Genomic DNA, 19,405 nt, shown 5'->3' with positions numbered 1-19,405 from the left:
GGTGCGTCATAATATAGCCGTCATTCGAGCAGAGCTTGTTACCTATAGCCCATAGTCCCATCAGCTTGTCACCTAAACTTCTTTCCAAAATAGAACAGGAAAACAATAGGCTTGATTAAATCAGAAGATTAAATAATCATGATTCAAGGTTCCATGTATTTCCATAGTTCAGGCCTATGTAAAAGCATATGAGTTCTACAGTTGTCATGGCACCCTAGTAACAGCCTCAGCCTGGTCTCATAGACTAGATGCAACATAGTATACGTAAATCCGGGACACTAAAAGTATTATCATATGTTATATTTGGTATGGTTGCATTAGACAGATTGTTTCTTAAGGCGTAATGGTGGGCGTAATGGTAACCAAAGTTTGTGAGTTTGAATGTCATCAATGTCATCGCAACTACTTACATGTTAGCTAACCCTTCCCCTAACCTTAACCCTTTTAGCTAACCCTTCCCATGACCTTAACCCTTTATCATAACTCCTAAACTTAACACTAACCTCTAGCCTAGCTAGAATTCGTAACATATCAAACGTTTTGAAAATTCATAACATATTGTGTATTTAGCAAATTCATAACATATAATATCAATTGTAATTTGTAACATATCATATGAAATGAGTGATGGATATTCAAAAATGAATATATACCATATTAAAGGTAACATACAATTTCATATTAAATTGAGTATTGCAGATTTACGTACAGGATGATATTAAATGCTCTGAGACCAGGTTGCAGCCTGAGCACAGAGCTGTAAATGTGTACATACTTAATTATTTTGAGGTGATTTTAATTGTTGATTTATAATCAGCGCTTTAGTTTTTAGATAACATTTGAGTTTTTATTACCTATATCTGGTATTTTTGAGCCAAGTATTTGCAGATTGACTGATAGGTTAACACTCTTTGGCTAATGTCTCTTTTTGAAAAAATGCATCTGGACAGAGTACCATCTTTTTTTGTTTCACCTAGCTGCCAATTTCTGATCTTCTGCTAACATCATTTGAGGAGTTGCCTGAAGAGTGAGGAGACTGGGAGACAGAGCTTAGACAGAGGGCTCATAGTGAGGACGACTGGCTACTATTCTGATCCTTGTGTGGTGAGCTTTCTGGCACCCAGAGCTGCTGAGACATCACCCAAGTGGTGTTACACAGAGTGGAAGAGAGAGGGTGGCTGTAAGAGTCAGGCTGGTTCCCAGACTTGCCCTCTACAAGATCATCGGAAGACTCCATCAATATCATCTACCATCCTCTGACCAGCTCTCTCCGCTCAAGCCCTGAACTGACCCTCTCCATCTGCAGAGGATGCAGCATTCAAAGACTTGGCCTCTATTGGTTGACCTGATACAGTATACTGCTTGTTTGTTTTTTTGCTCTTGAAATGCTTTTAGTCTATGAAAAGCACTATAAAAATGTAATATATTATTATTATAGGCTGTTTGAGTTCAATGAATCGGTCATAAAAATACATTTAGAGTTAAGACGATGTTTAGATTAATGAACAACTCCAAATATGGAATTAAATGACAATATCACATTTCGGATGTCCCATAGGCCTAACGTGTGAACGTCACAGAAAGTCTGGGGTGGTTTTGGAAAGAAGGATCTGTGCCATTTCCCCTTTAAAACCACAGAAATGTCCATATCCTTCCCACATTACTTCTGTTTTGGTCAGAGTTGATAAAATCTCTCTCTTGGTTCTGTGTGTGTAGCCTTGGGAGACATAAAATATGGATAACTGGTTTGAGCATAGATTTGAGCATAGAAAAAACTATTTTTGATAGGATGAAGAAAAAGATAAAGCAGCCGCGACCGGTTAAAAGTTCATGTATGGCCAAAGATGATCTATTAGATTGACAAAATGGTTGAGTGACCGCTTTAACAATGGAAATACATGTCCTCAAAGAAGGAAGTGAGGCGAGATCAGGTGGGACTATTCTAGCCAATGAATGACAGGGCAAATACTCCCAACGTTACACCCCCCCTCCCCCCACACACACATACCTATTTTTTTATTTTTTATTATTAATAACAAATCAATACAAAAAGTACATGAGGAACACAAGTATATATAAATAATATACAAATGACAATTGGGCTAGGGGGGATAGGGGGCGGGGCTAGGGGGCGGGGCTAGGGGGTACAATATCACATTACACATGGACCATAAGGGACAAACATAAAATTATAAGTGTAACAGATTTTTTGTTAGTAGAGTATTTGTCTTAAAAATATAGTTCAATTTCTTTTTGTAAGGTAAGAAAATGTGTTTTCTTTTTTAAATTTACATTTGTGAATATGAAATTTGGCCAAAAGAATGAAATGAAATAAAATTGTTTCAACTTATTTCTATCGTAGGTAAAGAATCCAAGCCATACATCTCTCCGTAATAGTGTAAAATCTTCATAAATGTGTACAAATATAAATCTACCGATGTCTTGCCACAGATCACTTACATGAATACAAGGTTTGTATCGCTCTGTTGTTCAATGGACCAATTACAGTCCCAGTGGGTCAGAAGTTCACATACATGCAATTCGTTTTTTATAGCAGTGCCTTTAAATTGTTTAACTTGGGTCAAAAGTTTTGGGTAGCCTTCCACAAGCTTCCCACAATACGTTGGGTGAATTTTGGCCCATTCCTCCTGACAGAGCTGATGTAACTGAGTCAGGTTTGTAAGCCTCCTTGCTCGCACATGCTTTTTCAGTTCTGCCCACAAATGTTCTATAGGATTGAGGTCAGGGCTTTGTGATGGTCACTCCAATACCTTGACTTTGTTGTCCTTAAGCCATTTTGCCACAATTTTGGAAGTATGCTTGGGAAGACCCATTTGCGACCAAGCTTTAACTGATGTCTTGAGATGTTGCTTCAATATATCCACATAATTTTCCATCCTCATGAAGCCATCTATTTTGTGAAGTGCACCAGTCTCTCCTGCAGTAAAGCAGCCCCATGATGCTGCCAGCCCCGTACTTCACAGTTGTTCTTCGGCTTGCAAGCCTCCCCCTTTTTCTTCCAAACATAAGTCATTTTTTTATTTTACCTTTATTTAACTAGGCAAGTCAGTTAAGAACAAATTCTTATTTTCAATGACATTGATATACATTGATATCAATGTAAATGGCCCTATTGTCTGTGAGGGGAGTAGTAAAAATATTTGTAAAAATCTATTCTGGACTGTCTGGAACCTGTTTTGTTACTCCAAGTGAACGATCTGTCGGCCGGAAACCTCTCTCTCCATATATATAAGATCAAACTTTTCCATAAAAAGTATTAAACCCAAATTCTGACTGGTAGAAAGAGGAAGAAGGGAAGCGCTACTAAGGTGCACAAAGGTCCAATCAATTTCCCTCTTCCAATTAGGGCTAATTGGAAAAGCTGTTCAAAAGAGGACATTATATTCTTTTTTTTGTACTCCCTGACGAAGGCCAAGCAGCCGAAACGCGTCTGTTTTTAAAAACTTGGTTTCTATTGAACATGCCATACTAATAAAGGCATTTTAATCTATTATATGAAGAGTGCATTTCTTTGTGATTACCAAATTCTGACTGGTTGGACAACCTGGGGGCCATCTATCAGTTCAATTATCTATAGTCATGTTAAAGTCCCTTCCTATCAATAATAACGAATTGGGAAATTTAGATAACCAATGAAGTATATGTTTCTCTATAGATTCAAGCAACTCATCATTCTCATGTTTGGTGTTGTACCCGTAGAAGTTTACAGTAATGAGCGTAATGTCATTGTAACTGATCACAAGATAAATAAAGTGACCAAAGGGTTCACAGTCCGAGTGTAGAATATTACCACCAAAGGGGTCACAGTCAGAGTGTAGAATATTACCACCAAAGGGGTCACAGTCCGAGTGTAGAATATTACCACCAAAGGGGTCACAGTCCGAGTGTAGAATATTACCACCAAAGGGGTCACAGTCAGAGTGTAGAATATTACCACCAAAGGGGTCACAGTCAGAGTGTAGAATATTACCACCAAAGGGGTCACAGTCAGAGTGTAGAATATTACCACCAAAGGGGTCACAGTCCGAGTGTAGAATATTACCACCAAAGGGGTCACAGTCCGAGTGTAGAATATTACCACCAAAGGGGTCACAGTCAGAGTGTAGAATATTACCACCAAAGGGGTCACAGTCAGAGTGTAGAATATTACCATCAAAGGGGTCACAGTCAGAGTGTAGAATATTACCACCAAAGGGGTCACAGTCAGAGTGTAGAATATTACCACCAAAGGGGTCACAGTCCGAGTGTAGAATATTACCACCAAAGGGGTCACAGTCCGAGTGTAGAATATTACCACCAAAGGGGTCACAGTCCGAGTGTAGAATATTACCACCAAAGGTATTTTTCATTGTGGTGACACCAGCGGAGCGTTCAGATCCATGGGAGAGCCAAATATCTTTGCCCCACTGTGACCTCCAGAAGTTGACGTCAGCAGAAATTGAGTGAGAACAAAGATCTGTTCTAAATTGTTTAGCAAATAAAAATGACGGCCTTGCGCTTCACATTGTTTCGTAACCCCCTAGCACTAAGGGAAACTATAGACAAAGACAAAACAACAAATATAATATAAAAGTATAAAACTGTAGGATGAGTCAACAACGTGGAAGCAGTGAATGTAAGCGATAAGGAACCGAGATCTGCACCATTTAAGTCAACTTAAAGTGAAAATAGCTTAAACCATAAACTCTGAGCTAGTTGTTATTCGACTTTTGAAATTGAATTCAACTGAAAATTATGTTCAAGACCAAACCAAGGGTTCTCTGTAGTAAGAGACTAAAAACCCTCTTTAGTGTAATCAGGAACTATTCTGAGAAATACAAAACAATAATTTAAAAAATAAAATGATACCTACTATTTTAAGTGCATATGAAAACGGATCATTAAACAACAAAGAATAAAACATGTTTTACATATACACATTCCTAGGACCTTTTTCACTTGGAAATAAGTATTAATAACTAAATAGAACAAGAACCGTGTGAAGTCAGAGCAGACCTGTATGCCCCTTACGGTATGCATAAAAAAACGTTCCGTCATCTTCGTGAGTTTGTAAATAAAAAAATAGGCCTTCTTCTGGTCTGGTCATACAAAATAACAAGCTAATAAATTATTGCGGTACCTGAGTATTCAGAAAAAATGTCACCTGGGGCTTGTTTGGTAACGTTAAATCAGTACAAGGAAAATTAGAATACCATGGCTGAAACCATCAATCTGTTCCTTCTGGTGAGATTCTAGGGAGGAATATTGATTTCCGAACCGTTGATGAAGCCTCGTCCTCCGACGAAGCCTTCACCTTACCCTCATTTCGTGCTTTCTTGATCGTTGGCCACAACTTGTTCCTTCTTTCTTTCTATGTCCTCCGGGCTGAGATGCTCGGCGAAACGCAGACCATGGCTCTGAAGGAAGGCGTTCTTCCTAGCAGCTTTCCAGACAGCATCACTGTAGAATCTGGCAGTGAAGAGGATGATGATACCCCTTGGTCTTGAATCGTTTTGCTGTTGCTTCTTGCCGAGGCGATGCACAACGTCGATAGTATCACAAACGTTTGTTATTCTATGCAGACATAACTTCTTGGCAGATGCGGATAGCCTCTCGTCGCACATCTTCATTCTCCACCTCTGGCACGCCGTAGTCTCAGGTTCCATCTGGTTGTGTATTGCTCCAGATCAGTGAGACGTCTGTGGTATACATTGAATTCTGTTCCACCTTTTCAACACTTTTTTTCAACTCAAGTCTGTTTCAAGCCTTCGATTACCATGGTGTTCGCACCTACTATTTCCTTCAATTGCGTAAGACCTGGAGTTGATGAGTAAGGAGAGGGTGGCCACGATCTCAGAGTCCATGTTTTTATTTTGCAGGGTGGAGGTTTGCACGGAGTAACCGGTAAAGAGGGGAACTCGTCACCTTCAACAGCATGATATTATCCATAGGGAAAGCGTAGTTATGGCAGGGAGTCTATAAGCACGTTCCTCTCTTGTTGATTAGCAATAGAACTGATAGCTTCTTCCTTTCTTTTTTTGTCACGACTTCGCATGAACATGCCGAAATAAATTATCAAATTATTATTCCAGTCACAGGAACATTTTTTATATATTGAACAAATAAAAATAGTAATGACTGTAAACCAGTTTTGTTTCCACAATCTTTCTGAAGTTTGGTGCGGAACTCGGTAAAAATAAATAAAAAGCATAAGGTCAAGCCGCCATCTTGGCCTTGTCACACATACTTTTATATTCTTTTTCAGTTCATGTTTTATTTATGTTAAAGAACATTCGGAAAGTGTCCAGTATACAATCATATGCCACCGTGGTAATTCAAAGGTTTTCCTCATATACTTGGGAGTATTTTAACACAAACGACATATTGATAGAAATCAACTTTATAGAAAATGTTCATGCAAGGCTACATTCATCAAAAGGTTGGGCAGTCTTTTGAAGTGTTAATTCTTTACAAAGTTGTGTATAGACTTAGTTATATCACTCTGCCAACGATATACATACAGTATAATGATCATCTCCCAATTCAAAGAATTCTAGCAAAAACAAAGCCATACAAAATATTGAATTACTAGAAAATATTAGGACGTGTATGTATATTATATTAATCCACATTACAATATTACTTTACCTTTGATTAATTTGAATAGGAATTGATAAGATTGGATTGAAAAAAGTGAGGCATCGCTGTGTAAAACATGGCTGAGCCAGTGAAAAAGGATACATTACTGAACGATATAGGAATGGAAAAGAGTATGAATACTAAAACCCTATTGGCGCCATCACGTTTTAGTGGTACACACTAGAGTGTAATTTGTATTGGAGTGTATTCAATCATCTCATTTCATTTGATCCTTCAACTTTGGTTCAGCATGCAACTAAAGTGTTATTAGCCGTCTGACATCAACCAGCAAGCAGCCTAATTAACAATCCAACATGCCACTTTCTCTATATAATCCTGAGAAAGAAGGCACTTAAAGTGGACTATACCCTAGCCTTGATTTCCAAGCAACACCAAATGAATTATACCCAGAGGGTTGAGAATGAGAAGTAACTGTCTTCCTGCTACACTACCTACAAAAGTCCAATCCTCAAATTAGTATTACAGTATTTGGTAGACAAGTACAATTAGAGTATAATGAGATATAAAGTATGCAGTTTGGCTGTGCTTGTTACTTTGGTAGATGCACTGCATGGATAAAGATATCAAAATAAAGATATATCGTCCAAGCCCGATGAATATTCATTAATTTCCCCCAACACAGAGCAGTGTTAAGCACTAAGTATTCCGTTCTTATTAATGCCATACACCAAACATAACAACTCATATAAACAGGAAGCCTCTATGGAATACATAGAGACTTTTTTTGTTGTTTTTTTCATTAATTTCAAATCAATACATAAAGCACATGAGGGAACACAAGCATACATAGATTACAAACAATAGACAATCGAGCTAGGGGGTACAATATCACATTACAATTACACAAGGACCTTAAGGGACATGCACATACTTACAATTCTAACAGCTTTTTTGTTAGTAGAGCATTTAACTGTCTTAAAATACAGTTAAATTTCTTTTTGTAGGGTACTTGCCACACACATACTATACCTTCCCTTTTTTTCTACGTCATAAACTTTACATTTCCGCTATGGTGGTCAGGTGGGCTGCGCCTGTAGTGGTGCGCAGAACAACACCAACGCTGAACTTACTTCCCGAAACCAGGGTCAAATAGTCTGGTCAAAAATACTGGTGATCTGTCTTATTTGGAAAGGAGACAGGCATCATCCAAGACCTCACAGACACAAGTTGACATCCAAGCTTTTCCAAGGTATGCGTATAGGTTATGTTTTTGCGATGTATTTTCAACTGTTATGGTTGACGGCTCGTCTGTTGTACTACGTTACTGTCTATGGCGAACCAGCTCAATGTCGACTGATCAGTGCACTATAGACAAATAATGTTTGCTTTGTTAGTTTTCGTTATTACACGAAACGTTGCTTGTTTTTTTATTTAACTATGTCATACTTAACATTGGAAGAATGTAATCCCCGAGAGTGCGTATCCATGCCCAGCAGAGTACTCAACTGTGCCAACTCTCAAACAGGTCAATCGGCAGCACATTGCGATTCACGTTAACCCATGTTTATGTTTGGGACTTTTGTCTTGCTATAGACACAAACAAGAGCTTGTGAACTTTCCAGAATGTACGTGGCCGGCCAATAGACCTCACCCACCCCCACGTGTCCGTATGACTGTTGCATTGAGTGGGAACATTTAGTCAGGGTGGAGTTTGAACCGCGGACACGGCGCTACTGTGCCGAAAAGGTCTCCCAGAACCCTTGACATACACTTTGCATACATGTATGATCAGCCTATTGCTGTCATTCGACCAAGTGGTGCAATCTATACATCCACATGTCCTTTCTGTGCATTTGGATTAAGGCCCAGCTCTGGTCAGTAACAGATGGGCCTCTGGCCACAAAGACAAGTGCTGCAGTGTAAAACATGGCTGAGTTATACAATCATGGACACATAGCCAGTTCAGAGTCAAGAATATGTTATACTCAGGGCCCTGTTGATGATGACGGCATTCATTACTCAGGGCCCTGTTGATGATGACGGCATCCATTACTCAGGGCCCTGTTGATGATGACGGCATCCACATGATGCCTTTTGGAGCCGTCAGAGAGAGCATGGGGACGAGTGGATACAGCAAACTTTCCTTGGACATCATCATCCCATCCATTTAGTCATCTACATGTCTCTTTTCACAGCAGTCTGCCAAGGGACAGTTTCATTATAGTGTGAGAGTGCTGCCTATGAAACCATGACAACTTCCAGTCTACGTGCATTTTTCATTCTGAAGCAAGCCTCGCTTGCTGCAATGGGGATGGCAGGTATACAAAATATTACAACAAACATAACCAATATTGGTTGGTTGTTTGCTAGCATAGACAGTAGCGTAATTATATTCCATATAAATGGTAATTCTATGCTTTGTAGCCTGGGTGCCTGTCTGTTGCTGCTATAGCCAATTTATCTAGCTTAACACAAGGCATGGCAACGAGGTACTGTATGCAATTGATTGCATTAATGTTGACGGAAGGAATAGTGATGGGATTGGATAATATTTGATTGGTGAATACAGCCGGAGGTGAAATAGCTGATTGTTCTAACTGACCGGTTCCTCCTCCTCCCTGTTGGGGATTTGTGCTGTGTTAGTACCGTAACATTGATAAGGCTGGGTACTGATCGTGTTGCAACACGCTACTCGGAGAGGGCTGATTGATTCACATCGCAAAGTAGGCATTACGTAACTCCTTTCCTACAAAATGCTGAGCTTTGTTTTAAAGAGCGGATAATAGGAAAGAAAGGAAAACTGAGCCCAGTGCTCACTTAAGATAATAAGTGTTGATTACATTCGGCTGTGTGGGTCGTTGTGTATTCCTCTGTATTCCTGCGGTTAGCAGGGCGGCCCGGTAGTGTGAGAGCATATCTTAAAGAGCCTGTTCCTGCCTCCCCACCCCTCACATGTAACAGCCAATACCTCCATGTGACCACACACTCTTTCCTGTCTTAAAGGCACAGCATCCCAATATCCATAGCAATGTGCATATTGCCATCTAGTGCCACTTTAGGAAATACAAGGCTCTCTATTGTCAAACTTATGCATTTACATGGTGTCATGGTGGAAATGACTTTGTTGTTTGTTTCCCCCCCCCAGCCCATCCATCTCAGGCAGCCCTGTTCCTGTGTCGTGATGTCAGGCCCCGGGAGAGACAGTGATCTGGAGTCGGACCATGCAGTAGACTGGTCCATGATGGACATGCGGCTGGACTCGTTCCGGGGTTCCCCCCTGGCCCAGCAGGTGTCAGCGGAAAGGCTGGCCCGTGCTGGGTTTTACTTCACAGGACAGGCTGACCAGGTGCGCTGCTTCAGCTGCCACAAAACTGTAGAGAACTGGTGTGGAGGGGACACACCCGCGGAGAGGCACGCGGAGGTGAGCATGAGAAGGGTGATGACACATGTGCAAAACAATTTTATTTCCTGTTTCTAACAAATGATGATACTACTGTTGTAATGTTTCAGGTCTCCCCTAACTGTAAGTTCCTGAGCTGCACCCATCGTTCCAGGGTCAACTCTCTTCAAGGTGCCATGCTGACCAACGAACCCCACTACAACGAAGACGCCGAGGACATGGAGTTCCGCCTGAGAACGGGAGAGGTGGTGGATGAGTCCACCTACCCCATGGTCCCGCACATGGTCAGCGAAGACTCCCGGTTCAACACCTTAGGCCCGTGGCCCTCCACATCCCCGGTCCGGCCTAGAGAGCTGGCCCAGGCAGGGCTCTTCTATCTGGGGGAGAGTGACCGGGTGCAGTGCTTCTGCTGTGGAGGGATGCTGGGGGGCTGGGAGGCTGGGGACACAGCGTGGGGGGAGCACTCCAAACACTTCCCCTACTGCTTCTTCATACTGGGGCATGATGTGGGGAATCTCCCCTCTCAGGCGGGGAGAGAGGAGGAGGTAGGGGAGACCAGGCCACGCCCGGGTCCTCGGGTCCCCATGCAGAGCTTTGAGGAGAGGCTAGGCAGCTTTGCAGGAATCCAGCACCCTATTGACCACGAGAGGCTGGCCAGAGCAGGCTTCTACAACACAGGTGAGACCTGGGAGTGGGGTAGACTAGAGATTTGGCCATGAGAAAAGTAACTTAACAAATACAATTCAAAACGTATTATTACAGTTACCTGCTACTCAATGGTAAAAGGGCCTGAGAGGAGGGGACATAGAGGGGACCAGGGACATATCCTAACCAGTGTGTATGTGTCTGGGTTGATCTTAACCCAAGTGTGTCTGGGTTGATCTTAACCAGTGTGTGTGTGTGTGTGTGTGTGTGTGTGTGTGTGTGTGTGTGTGTGTGTCTGGGTTGATCTTAACCCAAGTGTATGTGTGTGTGTGTCTGGGTTGATCTTAACCCAAGTGTGTGTGTTTCTGTGTGGGTGCAGGAGCTCCAGACCGTGTGGTGTGTTTCTGCTGTGGTGGAGGTCTGAAGGGCTGGCAGCCGGACGAGAATCCCTGGGAGGAGCACGCCAAACACTATCCGGGGTAAAAACAAACATGTCACTCACACTCAGTTTAAAGTCAACATCCATATGCACGTCACTAACGTTGAGTGTCATGTTTTAATCCAGGTGTAATTTTTTGCTGACAGAGAAAGGACAGGAGTTTGTCAGCAGTGTTCAGTTACAAGGTCCTGGCAGGAACAATGCTGTAAGTCTCAAAGACTTCATCCTCCTAACCCTGACCTCTAACCCCTAAACCTGCAGTCAAACATATTAAACTGTACCCATCCTTATCAAATTCCTTCTTTCTATTGATTTTTCCAGGCTTCAAGTCACCTGAATGGATGTTCAAGTCACGGAACAGGTATACATTTTTTTTTTTTACAAAAAATGATTTATTTTAATGAAGTTCACTTTTTATTTATTTGTTTTGGAACGAGACAAAAAGGGGATGTGGTGTACATACTGTGCATTCGGAAAATATGCAGACCCCTTGACTTTTTCCACATTTTGTTACATTACAGCCTTATTTAAAAATTGATTAAATAAATAAAAAATCCTCAGCAATCTGCACACTACCCCATAATAACAAAGCGAAAACTGTTTTAGAAATGTTTGCAAACGTATTAAAACATAAACATACCTAATTTACATGAGTATTCAGACCCTTCGCTTTGAGACTCGAATTTGAGCTCAGGTGCATCCTGTTACCATTGATCATCCTTGAGATGTTTCTACAACCTTGATTGGAGTCCACCTGTGGTAAATTCAATTGATTGGACATAATTTGTCTATATAAGGTCCCACAGTTGACAGTGCATGTCAGAGCAAAAACCAAGCCATGCGGTTGAAGGAATTGTCCGTAGAGCTCCGAGACAGGATTGTGTTGACGCACAGAACTGGGGAAGAGTCCCCCCCCCCCCCCCCCCCCAAATTCCCCTAGAACGCATAATTCTTAAATGGAAGGAGTTTGGAACCACCAAGACTCTTCCTCGAGCTGGCCAGCTGGCCAAACTGAGCGATTGGGGGGGGGTTGGTCAGGGTGGCTGACCAAGAACCCGATGGTCACTCTGACAGAGCTCTAGAGTTTCTCTGTGGAGATGGGAGAACCTTCCAGAAGAACAACCATCTCTGCAGCACACCACCAATCAGGCCTTTATGCTAGTGACCAGACGGAAGCCACTCCTCAGTAAAAGGCACATGACAGCCCGCTTGGAGTTTGCCAAAAGCCACCTAAAGACTATAATCCACGAGAAACAAGGTTCTCTGGTCTGATGAAACCAAAATTGAACTCTTTGGCCTGAATGCCAAGCATCACATCTGGAGGAAACATGGCACCATCCCTATTGTGAAGCATGGTGGTGGCAGCATCTTGCTGTGGGGATGTTTTTCAGTGGCAGGGAGACTAGTCAGGATCGAGGCAAAGATGAGTGGAGAAAAATACATAGAGATCCTTGATGAAAACCTGCTCCAGAGCTCTCAGGACCTCAGTCTGGTGCGAAGGTTCACCTTCCAACAGGACAACAACCCTAAGCACACAGACAAGACAAGGCAGGAGTGGCTTCGGGACAAGTCTCTGAATGTCCTTGAGTGGCCCAGCCAAAGCCTGGACTTGAACCTGATCGAACATCTCTGGAGAGACCTGGAAATAGCTGTACAGCAATGCTCCACATCCAACCTGACAAAGCATGAGAGGATCTGCAGAGAAGAATGGCATAATCTCCCAAAATAAAAGGTGTGCCAAGCTTATATAGCATCATACCAAAAAAGACTCAAGGCTGTAATCATTGCCAAAGGTGCTTCAACAAAGTACTGAGTAAATGGTCTGAATATTTACAGTACCAGTCAATTTTGCACACACCAGAGTTTCTTTATTTTTACTGTCTTCTACATTGTAGAATAATAGTGAATACTTAAACTATGAACTAACACATGGACTCATGTAGTAACCAAAAAAGTGTTAAACAAATCAAAATATATTTGATATTCTTCAAAGTAGCCACCCTTTGCCTTAACAGCTTTGCACACTCTTGGTATTCTCTCAACCAGCTTCATGAGGTAGTCAGTCACCTGGACTGCATTTCAATTAAGAGGTGTGCCTTGTTAATTTGTAGAATTTCTATCCTTCTTAATATGTTTGAGCCAATCAGTTGTGTTGTGACAATGTAGGGGTGGTATACAGAAGATAGCCCTATTTGGTAAAAGACCAAATCCATATTATGGCAAGAACGGCTCAAATAAGCAAAGACACGACAGGCCATGAATACTTTAAGACGTGGTCAGACAAGGCAGTCGCAAAAACCATCAAGCCCTATGATGAAACTGGCTCTGAGGAGGACCGCCACAGGAGTGGAAGACCCAGAGTTACCTCTGCTCCAGAGGATACGTTATTAGAGTTACCAGCCTCAGAAATTGCAGTGCAAATATTTGCAATGCTTCAGAGTTCAAGTAACAGACACATCTCAACATCAACTGGTCAGAAGAGACTGCGTGAATCAGGCCTTCATGGTCAAATTGCTGCATAGAAACCACTACTAAAGGACACCAATAAGAAGAAGAGACTTGCTTGGGCCAAGAAACACGAGCAATGGACATAAGACCGGTGGAAAATGTGAGATTTTTGGTTCCAACTTCCATGTCTTTAAGACGCAGAGTAGGTGCAATACAGCGATACGCCATCCCATCTGGTTTGCACTATCATTTGTTTTTCAACAGGACAATGACCCAAAACACCTCCAGGCTGTGTAAGGGCTATTTGACCAAGAAGGAGTGTAATGGAGTCCTGCATAAGATAACCTGGCCTCAACCCAATTGGGATGAGTTTGACCGCAGAGTCAAGGAAAAGCAGCCAACAAGTGCTCAGCATATGTGGGAACTCTGTCAAGACTGTTGGAAAAGCATTCCAGGCGATGCTGGTTGAGAGAATGCCAAGAGTGTGCAAAGCTGTCATCGAGGCAAAGGATGGCTATTTTGAAGAATCTCAAATATAAAATTTTGATTTAACACTTTTTGGGTACATAATTCCATGTGTTATTTCATAGTTTTGACGTCTTCACTATTATTCTACAATACCTTTTTTGCTTTGACATTATGTGGTTTTGTGTGTAGATTGAGGGAGGGAGGGGACAATTGAATCCATTTTAGAATAAGGCTGTAACCTAATGTACCAAAAGTCTGAATACTTTCCGAAGGCCCTCTACGTGTAGTAGGGTGCTATTTCCCACACAGACTAAAACAGGCTCAATGTCCTTCATCTCTCTGTGCAGAGGTGCTGAGGTCAGCCATGGCCCAGAGGGCGGTAGAGATGGGTCTGGAGCCTGCCCTGGTAGAGAGGACCATACTGGAGAGGATACGCAGAGCTGGGACAGGCTACTCCACCCTGGAGACTCTGCTGCAGGACTGCTTTAACAGAGGCCCTGACAGCGACGCAGAGACCGCAGAGAACCATGGTATGTGTCTCATAGTTAGCAATGCTTGTTAGTAGAGGTCGACAGATTTAACTGGAATGGCCGATTTTAATTAGGGCAGATTTCAAGTCTTCATAACAATCGGTAATTGGCAATTTTGGACGCCGATTACATTGCACTCCACGACGAGACTGCGTGGCAGGCTGACTACATGTTATGCGAGTGCAGCAAGGAGCCAAGGTAAATTGCTAGTTAGCATTAAACTTATCTTATAAAAACAATCAGTCTTAACATAATCACTCGTTAACTACACATGGTTGATGATATTACTAGTTTATCTAGCTTGTCCTGAGTTGCATATAATCGATGCGGTGCCTGTTAATTTATCATTGAATCACAGCCTACTTTGCCAAACGGGTGATTTAACAAGAGCTTTTGCAAAAAAAGTACTGCCGTTGCACCAATGTGTACCTAACCATAAACATCAACGCCTTTAAAATCAATACATAAGTATATATTTTTAAACCTGCATATTTAGTTAATATTGCCTGCTAACATGAATTTCTTTTAACTAGGGAAATTGTGTCACTTCTCTTCTCTTGCACGCAGTCAGGGTATATGCAACAGTTTGGGCCGCCTAGATCGTTGCGAACTAATTTGCCAGAATTTTACAGAATTATGACATAACCTTGAAGGTTGTACAATGTAACAGCAATATTTAGACTTATGGATGTTACACGTTAGACAAAATACGGAACGGTTCCTTCTGTATTTCACTGAAAGAAACATTTTATTTTGAAATGATAAGTTCCGGATTTGACCATATTAATGACCTAAGGCTCATATTTCTGTGGGTTATTATAATTAAGTCTGATTTGATAGAGCAGTCCGACTGAGGGGTGGGAGGCAGCAGCAGGCTCGTAATCATTCATTCAAACGGCACTTTCCTACATTTGCCAGCAGCTCATCGCAATGCTTCAAGCATTGAGCTGTTTATGACTTCAAGCCTATCAACTCCTGATATTAGGCTGGCAATACTAAAGTACCTATTAGAACATCCAATAGTCAAAGGTATATGAAATACAAATGGTAGAGAGAAATGGTCCTATAACTACAACCTAAAACTTCTTACTTGGGAATATTGAAGACTTATGTTAAAAGGAACCACCAGCTTTCATATGTTCTCATGTTCTGAGCAAGGAATTTAAACGTTAGCTTTTTTACATGGCACATATTGCACTTTTACTTTCTCCACTACTTTTACTTTTATATATATATAGTCCGATTTTTATATATATATATATATTCTTTTTCAAAAAAAAAAAAAGTTTTTTTTTTATAATCGGTCAACGTCTACTTGTTAGTATCATTATATCAGGGCATTGTTCTATCAAAACTGGTAATGAGGTTTACAGAATATGTCAAAAATTCCTGATTAGAGCCACAGGGTTCTGCAATTTGATCTAGTTTACCCATCTGCATATTCCAATGCATCACAATGCTATTCACACTGTAGGTCTACTACGTGATGCTTGGCTATAGAAGTAACAATCAAACTGTGTTGGTCAGTATTCTACCTACTTTATTGTGCTTGGTTACCTACTGATGTTTCTCCCCTATTTCAGATGAGGATCCCTTTGAGAAGCTACGGAAGCTGCAGAGGGAGAAACAGTGCAAAGTGTGTATGGACAGAGACATTTGCATCGTCTTCATCCCCTGTGGGCACCTGGTCGTCTGCAAGGAGTGTTCCGAGGCCCTCGACAAGTGTCCCATCTGCTGTGCAGCCATCACACAAAAGATCAAGACATACATCTCCTAACATGCAACCTGGTGTAAGGGATTGTCATCTCCAGAGTAGGAGTGCTGACCTAGGATCAGGTCCCGTCTCTTACTCATTATGATTTTAAAAGGCAAAAGTGAGCCTAGATCAGCAGTCTTAATCTGAGATGCTTAATGAATGCTGGCCCAGGAGGATAACTCTTTTAAAATGGCAATGCTGCTTTACCACCTCAATGATTTTATAAACACAGGCTTTCCTACTACAGAATGTACATATAGAAATATTATATTTGAGGAGGACCACTGTAAATATGAATAAGAGAATCATGGAAAGTGTGGGGATTTTATTTTTCAATGATTGTTGTATAGATGACACTTCCTTGATATGTGACGTATCATTGAGGTTCACCCGACAATACCCAAGAGGCAATGGGCCTCAGTTTCCCATCTTGGTATGAAGATTCAAAGGTTGAGACTATATGGAGTACAGCTATGAACAGAAATGACTTTATGCAGCAGGTTAGGAGAAGGTAAAGTTTAGGGTTAGATAAAATGCTACAGTTGTCCCTGACGTGAGTTGAACATGCAACTTTTTGTCCATGGCTGTATCCATCTACCCACAGTTCTGATACTTACATTTGAGTAATTTAGCAGATGATCTTATCCACAATAGTGAGTGCATACATTTTAATTTATAGGTCCGCTGTGCAGCACCATGATCTACCATTGCAGCTATCAACAGTGCCTTTTCAAACAATCTCATTTACTTCTGTGTTTTCTTTATTCAGACTATCACATTTCCATGTTTTCTTCATATTTCTCTTAAAATTATGAAGTTGTTGACTGGGCTTTCGTTATTGGTTTGCAAGTCATGTGTTTCTAGTTAGTTTGCAAAGTACATGTTTCTGAAGTAGAAGTTCTGAGAGTTCCCAAACGTACTGTCTGTTCCTTGGGCCAACTAGTATGCTTTCAGTGTGGGACTCTTTTATGATTCATTATGTGTGCTCTGTGTAAATAAATAGATGAATTGTAGACTTGGATCAATTTCCATTATTTATATAAAACGGCATAACTGACATCCACTTAATCACTTGATTTAGTTCTAGAGATCACATCCTAATATTATTCCCCCTTTTTAAAATTGTGTTTGGAAATTCATCTTTTCAATTGCAACTCGTTTGACCAAGACTGGAAAATAAATGTTTAAAAAATTGAAGTGTCTTGTCTTTTTACTTTCATGTATGCTACTAACTATTTTATTCTTTATCGCAGTGTTATCTTCTTGAAGGCCAGGCAGGGATATTGGTATTTAAACTAGTGACGACCATCTTTGGGTACATCTCAGGAGTTGAAAGTAGCTTCCTCCCCTTCTGCTTTCCTTCATCCCCACTTCTATAATAGAAGAAAAACAGGTACAGTTGAAGTGGGAAGTTTACGTACACCTTAAACAAATACATTTAAACTCGGTTTTTCACAATTCCTGACATTTAATCCTAGTAAAAATTCCCTGTTTTAGGTCAGTTAGGATCACCACTTTATTTTACGAATGTGAAATGTCAGAATAATAGTAGAGAGAATTCTTTATTTCAGCTTTTATTTCTTTCATCACATTTCCAGTGGGTCAGAAGTTTACATACACTCAATTAGTATTTGGTAGAATTGCCTTTAAATTGTTTAACTTGGGTCAAACGTTTCGAGTAGCCTTCCATAATAAATTGGGTGAATTTTGGCCCATTCCTCCTGACAGAGCTGGTGTAACTGAGTCAGGTTTGTAGGCCTCCTTGCTCGCACACGCTTTTTCCGTTCTGCAGACACATTTTCTATAGGGTTGAGGTCAGAGCTTTGTGATGGCCACTCTAATGCCTTGACTTTGTTGTCCTTAAGCCATTTTGCCACAACTTTGGAAGTATGCTTGGGGTCATTGTCCATTTGGAAGAATCATTTTCGACCAAGCTTTAACTTTTAACTGATGTCTTGAGATGTTGCTTCAATATATCCACGTAATTTTCCTTCCTCATGATAACACCTATTTTGTGAAGTGCACCAGTCCCTCCTGCAGCAAAGCACCCCCACAACATGATGCTGCCACCCCCACAACATGATGCTGCCACCCCCGTGCTTCACGGTTGGGATGGTGTTCTTTGGCTTGCAAGTCTCCCCCTTTTTCTTCTAAACATAACAATGGTCATTATGGCCAAACAGTTCTATTTTTGTTTCATCAGACCAGAGGACATTTCTCCAAAAGGTACAATCTTTGCCTCCATGTGCAGTTGCAAACCGTAATCTGGATTTTTTTATGGCAGTTTTGGAGCAGTGGCTTTTTCCTTGCTGAGAGGCCTTTCAGGTTATGTCGATATAGAACTCGTTTTTACTGTGGATATAGATACTTTTGTACCTGTTTCCTCCAGCATCTTCACAAGGTCCTTTGCTGTTGTTCTGCGATTGATTTGCACTTTTCACACCAAAGTACATTCATCTCTAGGAGACAGAACGTGTCTCCTTCCTGAGCGGTATGATGGCTGCGTGGTCCCATGGTGTTTACTTGAGCACTATTGTTTGTACAGATGAACGTGGTACCTTCAGGTGTTTGGAAACTGCTCCCAAGGATGAACCAGACTTGTGGAGGTCTACTTTTTTTTCTGAGGCCTTGGCTGATTTCGTTTTATTTTTCCATGATGTCAAGCAAAGAGGCACTGAGTTTGAAGGTAGGCCTTGAAATACATCCACAGGTACATCACCAATTGACTCAAATAATGTCAATTAGCCTATCAGAAACTTCTAAAGCTTCCAAGCTGTGTAAATTCACAGTCAATTTAGCGTATGTAAATGTCTGACCCACTGGAATTGTGATACAGTGAATTATAAGTGAAATAATCTGTATGTAATCAATTGTTGGAAAAATGACTTGTGTCATGCACAAAGTAGATGTCCTAACCGACTTTACGAAACTATAGTTTGTTAACAAGAAATTTGTGGAGTGGTTGAAAAACAAGTTTAATTGGCTCCAACCTAAGTGTATGTAAACTTCCCGACTGTATCTGCAACTTCTTACACAAATTATGTCTTCAGGTTCTGAAACAGTTCTAATAAAGGAAATGAGACAAGGAAGGAGGGGGAAGCTTTTTCCTCCCACAATGG

General features: G+C 41.1%; 1 protein-coding gene across 2 annotated transcripts; it reads left to right on the top strand.

The window, feature by feature from the left end:
* Window positions 1-7,689: 7,689 nt before the first annotated feature.
* Window positions 7,690-17,483, top strand: LOC139391008 (E3 ubiquitin-protein ligase XIAP-like). Of its 2 annotated transcripts, none has more exons than XM_071138467.1 (8): window positions 7,690-7,849; window positions 9,746-10,021; window positions 10,111-10,678; window positions 11,025-11,124; window positions 11,211-11,289; window positions 11,406-11,445; window positions 14,348-14,530; window positions 16,114-17,483. In XM_071138467.1, the coding sequence occupies exons 2-8, from the start codon at window positions 9,782-9,784 to the stop codon at window positions 16,305-16,307; spliced, it is 1,404 nt and encodes a 467-aa protein (XP_070994568.1). In that variant the 5' UTR covers window positions 7,690-7,849; window positions 9,746-9,781; the 3' UTR covers window positions 16,308-17,483. The 2 variants fall into 2 exon arrangements, with proteins under 2 accessions (XP_070994568.1, XP_070994569.1); XM_071138468.1 differs by having other exon boundaries at window positions 7,702-7,849; window positions 11,231-11,289; window positions 16,114-17,480.
* Window positions 17,484-19,405: the final 1,922 nt, after the last annotated feature.

This window comes from Oncorhynchus clarkii, chromosome 31 (genome assembly GCF_045791955.1).
Source record: "Oncorhynchus clarkii lewisi isolate Uvic-CL-2024 chromosome 31, UVic_Ocla_1.0, whole genome shotgun sequence".
In the NCBI taxonomy this organism is placed as follows: Eukaryota; Metazoa; Chordata; class Actinopteri; order Salmoniformes; family Salmonidae; genus Oncorhynchus; species Oncorhynchus clarkii.
The sequence above is the reverse complement of the archived record's forward strand: the minus strand, read 5'-3'. Positions and strand labels throughout refer to the sequence as shown.